Raw genomic sequence first — 11,623 nt, 5'->3', positions numbered from 1 at the left:
AAGAAAAAAGGATCCAGCTTTTTCAAGAGGAAGTCAAGCAAGAAAGAGGAAAAACCAAAACAAGACCAGGAAAGTGTAGAGAAAGAAGAAAAGGTAGAAAAGATAAACGGCAAAGTAGAAGAAAAAGCGAAAGGAAAGAAGAAGACAGGCTGCTGGAGCTGGTTTTTCAGGAGTAAGAAACGTTCTGGTGAGATGAGAGTGGAAGAGGCTGCTGAGTCTGGACAAGTGTAGGAGGTTCTCCATTTCATTACTATTCACATCTCCACCCGGATCCTCCCTGCACCCCCCTCTACCCTTTGTCTACCCCCTTCTTCCCTCCTTCTCCCCCTACCCCTGCAACCTCCATTTGCCATGTCCATCGACAGGTTTTTCTATGTGAAGATCTGTTTTCTCTGTATCATAATAAAAAATAAAGTTGAACAAAACCAGAACTAAATAAGCATTTCATTTTATGAGAAAGCACAATTATACAACCTGTTTCTCTATAAACTAAAAACCAGTGGATAAACAGACTAATGAATAGGTAATAAAACTTGTTAAATATAACTGACTGTGACTCCCCTTGAAACCTGTTAAAGAAACATAAGTATTTAGCTTTCAGGAGGTAGAAATGCTGCCACCTTTTGGGGCATTAGAAGGATGGTGTACGTTGTAGACCTTTCAGCTGTGCATAAAATCACAGAAAAATATACGGTCACACCACACAAAAATGAGAGTCTGTCTTTAGCTGTGTGCGTCTATCTATAAATTAGCCTTCTTGTTATTTTAATGATCATAAATTGTTTGGGATGCTGTTTAAATTACACAGACACCAGGGAGCTGATACAGCAAGACTAGTGAAAACTGAGTATAATAAATTAAACTAGAAAACGAAAATTTCAGAAGAAATTTTAACTGTGCCTATGCTGCTGCCAATGAGTGTAGTTTGTGTTAGTAAAGAGCAACTTGTACTTCTGTCCCATGAAGCGATGGTTTAACAAATTTCACTGCACACTATAAAAGGAATCTGGATTTAAATATAACATAGTACTGTTGGATTAAGTGTAGGAAACACTAGTATAAGGTGTCTATGGAACAAATCTCCTTCAACATTCATAATGACCAAAGTGAGGACTATAGACATTTCTCTCAGTCAGCTGATTGTGTTTAAGGTAAAAGCATCTATAGACACTGAGATTGCTCCACATTTTAGTGAGATAACTCCAGATGTCTGTGGGTTTTGTCAACTTTGGGTGAACAAAAGCAGAAAAATGGTAAAAGATTCAGACATTGAAAGTCTGGTTTATTTCATGAATACAATGAAACATTTTACAGTCCACAGAGCAAAGTAGCATACATGATAATGGATACTACAACATAACACGAACAGTGAGAAGCAAAACTCATTGTCTTACCAGCTATTATATTCTTTAAACTTAAAATAAACCTTTGAAATTAGAGTTTAGTGTTTTAAGTCATCTATTTTAAAAAAAACGAGTCAACACTTGTTTCTCTCAGCAGCATTACTGAAGTGACACTTTAACGATGCTTCATATCACAGTCTTTATGATGAAAAAACATGTTCTCTCATTAGCAGATGTAGCAGAATACATTTATTGCAGTGTATGAGCTACACTTCTTGTAAAAAAAAAAATTAAAAGAAAAAAAGCTGATTGGAAATGCATTCCAGCTTTTTGGATTTTCACTCTTTGATGGATTTAATATGAACAGCCACATAAAATTTATTCCAATTTTTTGCCTTTGCTTCAATTAAGATGTGTCTTTAAAGCTACGATACCTTTCTTGTTCAAAAAGTTTACTGACACAGTAAAGACGTAGCTAGGGAACTCAGTAAGTATGAGCAGCAATAGCTTAGGGACACTTTCTCAAATAAAGAGGATTTCATCATCTGCAGTTCGTGAAAAAAGTGCCACATTAAAAACAAATCCGCAGATCCGCAAATTATGGATACAGACTCTTTTCAGCTATTGAGGTATACTTATGCACTTATCAGCATACAGTTTAAAGGCTTGCATTAGAGTGCATTGGTGCCCTGTTGGGCATCTTTTATGGTTATACCACTGTGAATTTTGCTATATAAATATGCTCAAGAGTCTATCATATGTTTGACATCCAGCTAAAAATTCGAAAATATATATTTTTAAATCAGTAACTTTGCAGATTTAGAGGAAATGTTTTTTGGACAACAAATTAGTCACATTTTAAAAACAAGTTTGAATAATCTGCGCTGACAGACAGACATTTATGAAGCGCCGGCTATAACACACATGCTTACCGTGTTCGGATGTCTTGGAGCAGAGAACCGCGTTGTATTGTTGCTTTTCTCTTATGCATAAGCAACGCCAGCAGTCAGAAACGCTCTGTGTGGGTAGAAAATGGTCTGCACCGGCGCTGGTCCTGACGCGAAATGGCGAGGGTCTCACGCTTTGAGTAACGCTTCATATAGGACTGGGGGGCTTCCATAAACAATAGATGGTGGGCCGATAAGTCTGGGGGCGATACACCTGCAGGGCATCACCTTGCTGTGCAAGTTTAAAACAATGAGGGTGGGGCACGCAGTTGCTGAGCTCCGGTGTAATTTGCCAAGATAGGTCTGGACTTCAGACTTCAGAAAATAGGCGATACCCTGCTCGACTGGTACATCTGCAGGGCTTTTACCTTGTCGAGGAATTACAAAAAGAGCCGATACCGGCCACCTTAAACAATAGGTCGGGTCCCCGCTCGACTGGTACACCTGTCGGCTTTTACCTTTTCCTAAGGAATCCCAACAATTAAATGATACCCACGATGGGCTTTTGCGTTCCTGAAAAATTCAAAAAATTAACCAGCTGCTGAAAGACGGATGGGGCTTGCAAGACTGGTTTTAGAAGGATCACTGCAGCATTTATTTCTAAAGGGGCTGAATGTTATTTGTGACCACCTATTGCATTAAAAACTAGCAGCCTCTGTCTCCCTCGGAGAGACGTTTAAACAGGATATTGAGAGCCCAGTTGCTTTACAGACCTGGACGCCGGGATAGATTTTATTGTCAGCCAACTGCAAGGGCCTGGGAAGGATCACGGTTATCTGTCAAGTGTTTCGTGGCTACAAATTTGCATTTCGTGCGCACGTTATTCCCATTTCGTGGGCACAAGTAGTATTTTGTGGCCACAATTTACTTATTTTTGGACCATGTCATCAGAGGGGCTCCGTACCCTTCTAACTTACACCCGCGACATAAACACTCAGTAAGAAGGATCCTAAATATGTTGAAGAATAAGAAATTAAAACTTTATTGAAAATGGCAAAATACACCCGTGTTTTCTTTAAAATCCTATTTGATGTCACGTGATAGACATTAGCCGAACGCGATGTCTCAGCGTAATTTGCTTATAGAACGTGTTAATGTTTGTTACAGTGAAGTAACCACAGTAACGGGCAACAAGTAACCACAGTGTTCGGTATTTTTCTTTAGTGTGTTTTCGCCGGTTAGACGTTGACATCGCCACATTTCTGAACATATTTAAACAAGTTTTGAATTCGTCTTTGCAAAGATTTTCCACTCGTCTTCAAAAAACAAGAAGAACATCAGTCTACTTGCGTTGGTTTGTTTTGCAATGTCTCAAAACATCTATCAACCGCGTTTCAGAGGACCTCCTCCTCGCTGCGGTGGGCAGTACGGTCCCCCCGGTGAATACAATGGTCTCAGAAAAGCTTTTGAGAACTGCAGGAGGGAAAACCTTCGTCTACGAGAGAGCGAGTACCAACTGCAAAGTCGCCTAAACGGTCTTCTGGTAGAGAGGAGCAATTTATGTCATAAGGATGGGCTTGTAGCTCTTAGAGAAGAAATGGAGTCCAAATACAAGCAACTGGAGAAAAGAAATGAAAAGCTAGAAGAAGAAAACAAAATACTAGAAGGGAAGCAGCTAGACTTGGATGACTTGAAGGAAAAGCTGTCAGACACATACTCAAGAATTAAAGCAGAAAATGAGTACCAGCAATTTCTAAGGGAGAAACATTCAGAAGAAGTCCAAAATTTGAAGGAGAAATGTCAAGACCTGGAACAGAAGCAGGCACTCTGGAGGACAAAATAAAGACATGGAGGAAGAGAAGACAAAACTGGAGAACAAAATAAAGACATGGAGGAAGAGAAGACAACACCAGAGAACAAGAATAAAGACATGGAGGAAGAGAAGACAAAACCGGAGAACAAGAATAAAGAATTGGAGGAAGAGAAGACAAAACTGGAGAACAAAAATAAAGAATTGGAGGAAGAGAAGACAAAACTGGAGAAGAAAAATAAAGAATTGGAGGAAGAGAAGACAAAACTGGAGAACAAAAATAAAGACATGGAGGAAGAGAAGACAAAACTGGAGAACAAAAATAAAGAAATTGAGCAAGAGAAGAAAAAACTGGAGAACAAAAATAAAGAATTGGAGGAAGAGAAGACAAAACTGGTGAACAAAAATAAAGAATTGGAGGAAGAGAAGACAAAACTGGGAGACAAAAATAAGAATTGGAGGAAGAGAAGAAAAACTGGAGAACAAAATAAAGAAGTTGGAGGAAGAGAAGACAAAAACTGTTGAGAACAAAAATAAAGAAATTAGCAAGACGAGAAAAAACTGGAGGACAAGAAATAAAGAATTGGAGGAAGAGAGGAAAAGGTAGAAGACAAAATATAACAGCCGCCTTGAGCCAGAAAGGCATAAAGAAGTCCAGGACAGGAGCACAGAAGAATCTTCAGGAGAAGATCCAACCACCTGCAAAAATATGAAGAGCTTGAGAGGATTCACAAAGAACTGCAAAGCAGAAAACAGTGAAATCCAGGAGATCAGAAAAGGCAGAAACAAGAGGAGCTTGAACAAAAGGGCAAAGAAGAGGATGAAAAATTTGAACAAACTGCAGGAAGATTTTGAGAAGATTCAAGCAGACATTGAAAACCTCAAAGAAAATAACACACAGGAGATTAAAAACGATGAGTTGCAGGTGCAAGAAAAGCAAAAGAAAAAAGGATCCAGCTTTTTCAAGAGGAAGTCAAGCAAGAAAGAGGAAAAACCAAAACAAGACCAGGAAAGTGTAGAGAAAGAAGAAAAGGTAGAAAAGATAAACGGCAAAGTAGAAGAAAAAGCGAAAGGAAAGAAGAAGACAGGCTGCTGGAGCTGGTTTTTCAGGAGTAAGAAACGTTCTGGTGAGATGAGAGTGGAAGAGGCTGCTGAGTCTGGACAAGTGTAGGAGGTTCTCCATTTCATTACTATTCACATCTCCACCCGGATCCTCCCTGCACCCCCCTCTACCCTTTGTCTACCCCCTTCTTCCCTCCTTCTCCCCCTACCCCTGCAACCTCCATTTGCCATGTCCATCGACAGGTTTTTCTATGTGAAGATCTGTTTTCTCTGTATCATAATAAAAATAAAGTTGAACAAAACCAGAACTAAATAAGCATTTCATTTTATGAGAAAGCACAATTATACAACCTGTTTCTCTATAAACTAAAAACCAGTGGATAAACAGACTAATGAATAGGTAATAAAACTTGTTAAATATGACTGACTGTGACTCCCCTTGAAACCTGTTAAAGAAACATAAGTATTTAGCTTTCAGGAGGTAGAAATGCTGCCACCTTTTGGGGCATTAGAAGGATGGTGTACGTTGTAGACCTTTCAGCTGTGCATAAAATCACAGAAAAATATACGGTCACACCACACAAAAATGAGAGTCTGTCTTTAGCTGTGTGCGTCTATCTATAAATTAGCCTTCTTGTTATTTTAATGATCATAAATTGTTTGGGATGCTGTTTAAATTACACAGACACCAGGGAGCTGATACAGCAAGACTAGTGAAAACTGAGTGTAATAAATTAAACTAGAAAACGAAAATTTCAGAAGAAATTTTAACTGTGCCTATGCTGCTGCCAATGAGTGTAGTTTGTGTTAGTAAAGAGCAACTTGTACTTCTGTCCCATGAAGCGATGGTTTAACAAATTTCACTGCACACTATAAAAGGAATCTGGATTTAAATATAACATAGTACTGTTGGATTAAGTGTAGGAAACACTAGTATAAGGTGTCTATGGAACAAATCTCCTTCAACATTCATAATGACCAAAGTGAGGACTATAGACATTTCTCTCAGTCAGCTGCTTGTGTTTAAGGTAAAAGCATCTATAGACACTGAGATTGCTCCACATTTTAGTGAGATAACTCCAGATGTCTGTGGGTTTTGTCAACTTTGGGTGAACAAAAGCAGAAAAATGGTAAAAGATTCAGACATTGAAAGTCTGGTTTATTTCATGAATACAATGAAACATTTTACAGTCCACAGAGCAAAGTAGCATACATGATAATGGATACTACAACATAACACGAACAGTGAGAAGCAAAACTCATTGTCTTACCAGCTATTATATTCTTTAAACTTAAAATAAACCTTTGAAATTAGAGTTTAGTGTTTTAAGTCATCTATTTAAAAAAAAAAAACGAGTCAACACTTGTTTCTCTCAGCAGCATTACTGAAGTGACACTTTAACGATGCTTCATATCACAGTCTTTATGATGAAAAAACATGTTCTCTCATTAGCAGATGTAGCAGAATACATTTATTGCAGTGTATGAGCTACACTTCTTGTAAAAAAAAAAAATTAAAAGAAAAAAAGCTGATTGGAAATGCATTCCAGCTTTTTGGATTTTCACTCTTTGATGGATTTAATATGAACAGCCACATAAAATTTATTCCAATTTTTTGCCTTTGCTTCAATTAAGATGTGTCTTTAAAGCTACGATACCTTTCTTGTTCAAAAAGTTTACTGACACAGTAAAGACGTAGCTAGGGAACTCAGTAAGTATGAGCAGCAATAGCTTAGGGACACTTTCTCAAATAAAGAGGATTTCATCATCTGCAGTTCGTGAAAAAAGTGCCACATTAAAAACAAATCCGCAGATCCGCAAATTATGGATACAGACTCTTTTCAGCTATTGAGGTATACTTGTGCACTTATCAGCATACAGTTTAAAGGCTTGCATTGGTGCCCTGTTGGGCATCTTTTATGGTTATACCACTGTGAATTTTGCTATATAAATATGCTCAAGAGTCTATCATATGTTTGACATCCAGCTAAAAATTCGAAAATATATATTTTTAAATCAGTAACTTTGCAGATTTAGAGGAAATGTTTTTTGGACAACAAATTAGTCACATTTTAAAAACAGTTTGAATAATCTGCGCTGACAGACAGACATTTATGAAGCGCCGGCTATAACACACATGCTTATCGTGAACAAGGACCGCGGATGTCTTGGAGCAGAGAACCGCGTCGTATTGTTGCTTTTCTCTTATGCATAAGCAACGCCAGCAGCCAGTCAGAAACGCTCTGTGTGGGTAGAAAATGGTCTGCACCGGCGCTGGTCCTGACGCGAAAAAGCGAGGGTCTCACGCTTTGAGTAACGCTTCATATAGGACTGGGGGGCTTCCAAAAACAATAGATGGTGGGCCGATAAGTCTGGGGGCGATACACCTGCAGGGCATCACCTTGCTGTGCAAGTTTAAAACAATGAGGGTGGGGCACGCAGTTGCTGAGCTCCGGTGTAATTTGCCAAGATAGGTCTGGACTTCAGACTTCAGAAAATAGGCGATACCCTGCTCGACTGGTACATCTGCAGGGCTTTTACCTCGTCGAGGAATTACAAAAAGAGCCGATACCGGCCACCTTAAACAATAGGTCGGCTCCCCGCTCGACTGGTACACCTGTCGGCTTTTACCTTTTCCTAAGGAAAAAACAAAAAAACAGTGTTTGTATTCATACTTAGACACATAGATCCCCAATCCAAACTCTCTTCCTCCTCTGATGTTGAAGCCCAAGCAATAATCATCTGACGTGGTGAAGAGATGTACGATCCTGCGAAGAGCGCTGTCCGAACTGGCCTCTGAAGGGGTACGACCGCTCTCCTCCACTACCATCCGCCGGTGAATCAGATCCACCCTGCACGCACACACATAAACACACACAAAAGGAGACATTGTATATGCACACATGAAAACACTCATATAAACTGCTTTCTCTCTGTCCACTGAATTCAGGTGTGTCAGTATCAGATAATCAAGTAGCCATAAAGGTCACAGCAGTAATCAATCCACTGATGCCACATGAAACCAAGATACTGTATATCCCAAAAGAAAGATAACCAGTGTGAGCTACAGTCAAGTGACAAGACTTCACAAAACAAGAGCCACACAAAGGTCAGTGATAGTAGTTCCAAAGCTGCAGTCTCTTACATATTCAGCAATAAGTATTTCATCATAAAATACAGTTATTAGAAGTCAATATTTTACAGTAAATGTTTGATATCTTGGTAGTTTCCAGCCCTGCTGAGTGGACTGGCCTCACCATGTGGTCTTCTCCTTAGAGTAGCGGATGCCGGGGATCTTGCCCACCCGTCTCACCACCATCCTCAGCCTGTTGTTTCCTGTCAGGACCTTCACAGCACTGCTCATGGTGATGCTCTCCAGGCTGACCCCGTTCACCTCCACCAGCTTGTCACCCACAGTCAGCCCAGCCTCCGCTGCAGACACAGGCAGAATTCAGCATGAAAAACCAGAAGACAACATTCCCACGTGTAAGCACACTGGGAAAAAAAGCTTGTCGTGACCATTTACATAGACAGTCTGATGAACACACACATTTCTTCCTAACCTGCAGGGCTGTTGTCCTGCACCTTACTGACAAATATGCCGAGTCCATGTTCAGAGCCCCCGCGGACACTGAAACCCAGACGCCCATCTGGACTCTTATCTACTGTCACTGTGTGAATGTCTTCACTGTCATCCCCTCCTGCAAACACACAAAACACCAACACGAGTCCACCATAAATATGCACAGTGTGACCCACAAGTATTCCCAGGATTGGGACACTTGCAACAAAATATGATTTGAAAATTCAAAGCTGATGGGAAAAAAACTCATTTACAAAGAACAGACAATAAATGACAAACAATAAACATTCTAACATTTAAAAGTTACTGATAACAAACCTATTGACTGTTAAACCTAAAACATATGTATCAACCTTAAATGAAAAACTTCATCCTTATGAACTTTTTCAGGTCACAGGTCGACAGACTCTTATGAAGTTAACTGACAAATAAAATGCATTTATATAGGCTTATCTTTGAAAGCAACTTTATTTAACTGACATAATTTTTGCACAACTTGGGTGGTGCCTACTGTGAATACAACTAACCATTAATTAACATTTGTGTTGATCACTCTGATGTTGTCTCAATTAAATATCGGTTGATCAGTCTTTCAAATGTCAGAAATATCCAAAGCCAAAATTCATATCTTCACACAACTTTTTTGTCTAGTCTTAAATGAGCAAAGCCTACTGCGGACATTCAGTTTATGATCACTGAAAATGAAGAAGACTACCAAAATTTTACATTTCAGATACTTGAATTGTTTGCATTTCTGCTTAAAAATAGAAAAGAGGTTGACTAAAAAAGTTTTTAGTAACTCAGTTCTCATTGCCTTTTAGCTTAAAAACACATAAGATTAACTCTGTCCACAGTATTTTACATATGTATATCAGCTTGCTCTGAATTAATTTTAGACAAATATCTGTGTCACTGATTGTCCTGAATACACCTTTGCAGCCAGTTGCTGTGTTGCCATGGTAGCAGAAGACTGTTACTGGGACCAGACCTCACCATCAACAGGTGCATTGATGAGGATGACCCTGCCCATGGGTGAGGAGGACCTGCGTCTGTGGCGCTGCTTCTTCACCATGTAGCGTGTGGTGCTGTGGGAACCCCCATTCGGACCTCCGTTTTTAAAGTGGGGGTGCCCCCCTCCATTTGTCATCTCCCTCCAGGCTGGAGTTTGAAAGGAGTCAGCCATGGTAAGTGTCCAAAAACTCTTCCCTCAGTCATCCAGGCGGGAGGATATGTGGAGTCCCAGGTCAGGATGGCAGAGATGGAGCCAAGTGTTTGGGGAAAGGCAGTGAGGGACAAATAACTTGGAAAATGGACACTTTAGCACCTGCTTGTCCAAACTGAACCCCACTGGAGGAGGCAAGTAAAAAAGCTGCTGGTAGCATCTCTAATCTCAAGTGACATCTGTTTCATTCAGTAGATAAAGCTTAAAAATAGGAACCAGGTTGAAAAAAAAAAACCTCTGACTTCAGCTGAAGCCACACAGCTAAGTCACAAAACACAAAAGTTGGCTAAAAGAAAAGCTCCATGACTGAAGAGAGGGATTTTCTCACACTCAGATATAATCCTGGTCTTATAAGTCAAAGATGTTGGCGTGATCCAACAGTGTCCTCTGTACCTTCCGAAACCAGGGTACCCGGTGCCCGCTGTCTGCAGAGAAGTCAGCAGTGCAGGGTGATTCCCCTCTGGTCATGTTTAATTAAACGGCCTGTTGTGAAAAGAATATGTTGTGATGAGTAATGTGGCCTCAGAGCTGAAGAATAGACAATGAAATCCTTTAATTCTGACACAGTATTGACCTGTGAGGATAAGAAACACTCACTGAACTCCCGTGGCCGTCTATTAATCAGCACCATGGACAGCAACTCAGTCAGCATGCATATAACCAACAGGTCTAATTTGACAGTAAGTTATATGAGCGACAGTTTGCAGGGAGGCATAATTATAGGTGGACTTTAATTCTGTTCATATCTTCGACTTGCTGAGTCTAAAATAAAGTAAAGAATTTTAGCATTACCTGCCGTGTCCATGTTGCGCTGGCTGCGCTCGCACTGAGCTGGTCCGCCTCACTGACGCATTAAGGGACACCTCCGGAGCGTTAATGCCACCTCATTTGTTCTCCCGGTGACCATTATTGTCTTAAGAGGTGTAATCCTTTTACATAAGCCCCCACCCGCAGCTGTGCAGCCACTAGCGCTGGGGCTGGAGATGAGTAAGTACACTGATTACTCAAACAGTAAAGTAACACTCACTCAAGACTTCTCCAGCGTGTCCTCGAGTAAACTTTCTTATTAATGTGCTACTGGACTTGGGTAGAGCTGGAGAGAGATGAAGGCGGGGGGAAACGGAGCAGCTGATCCTCCTGCCACGCCGTTAAGATGGGTAAACAACCCCACCCGGTGGCTAGTTTAGTCACATCCATGTGGGTCTCCAGCTCAAAAGCAGTTTTGTAGGAGACTGTTGTAAGTGTGGTTAACAGGGCTTTCAGAAAACAGAAGTTGTCATTTATCTTTTACAAAAGATATTTATCTTTATTTCTGGTTTGTCATTATTAATCTGACATTATTATATCTACACATCACAGATAGGCCTACATAAACACGTGCATGCCCCACTGGTTGCTGCTGTGCGCTGTAACAACGCATCAGCGAGGCGCCATATGGAGGCAGATACCTATATTCAATTAAATATCATCATAAGTCGTTGACTTTCGAACCAATTTGGATACAGTTTGGTTCATTAAAAATGCCAGAACGGATACAGAAGACTTAGTAACGCTTAATATGTTTCCAGGTTTCATGTCAAAATGATGTTCTGCTTCAAAAACTGAAATGTGTAAAAATCATTTTAAAACTTTGAAATCAGAGCTGCAACCTGTTTCTGCTCTCGGAGTACAATTATATTGTATATTCATCATAAATATATTATTTTCTGCATTTAA

The 11,623-nt window shown here is 40.1% G+C and overlaps 1 protein-coding gene across 1 annotated transcript; it reads right to left on the bottom strand.

The window, feature by feature from the left end:
* Positions 1–7,243: 7,243 nt before the first annotated feature.
* Positions 7,244–11,068, bottom strand: LOC120715007 (PDZ domain-containing protein 7-like). Its single transcript, XM_040001722.1, has 5 exons — positions 9,679–11,068; positions 8,666–8,803; positions 8,360–8,534; positions 7,778–7,954; positions 7,244–7,382 (listed from the first exon to the last, which is right to left on the bottom strand). The coding sequence occupies exons 1-5, from the start codon at positions 9,866–9,868 to the stop codon at positions 7,244–7,246; spliced, it is 819 nt and encodes a 272-aa protein (XP_039857656.1). The 5' UTR covers positions 9,869–11,068.
* Between the last annotated feature and the right edge of the window lie 555 nt (positions 11,069–11,623).

The sequence above is a fragment of the Simochromis diagramma genome, unplaced genomic scaffold (genome assembly GCF_900408965.1).
Source record: "Simochromis diagramma unplaced genomic scaffold, fSimDia1.1 OVJJ01000421.1, whole genome shotgun sequence".
NCBI classification, from domain to species: Eukaryota; Metazoa; Chordata; class Actinopteri; order Cichliformes; family Cichlidae; genus Simochromis; species Simochromis diagramma.
This window is presented reverse-complemented; position numbering and strand designations above follow the sequence as displayed.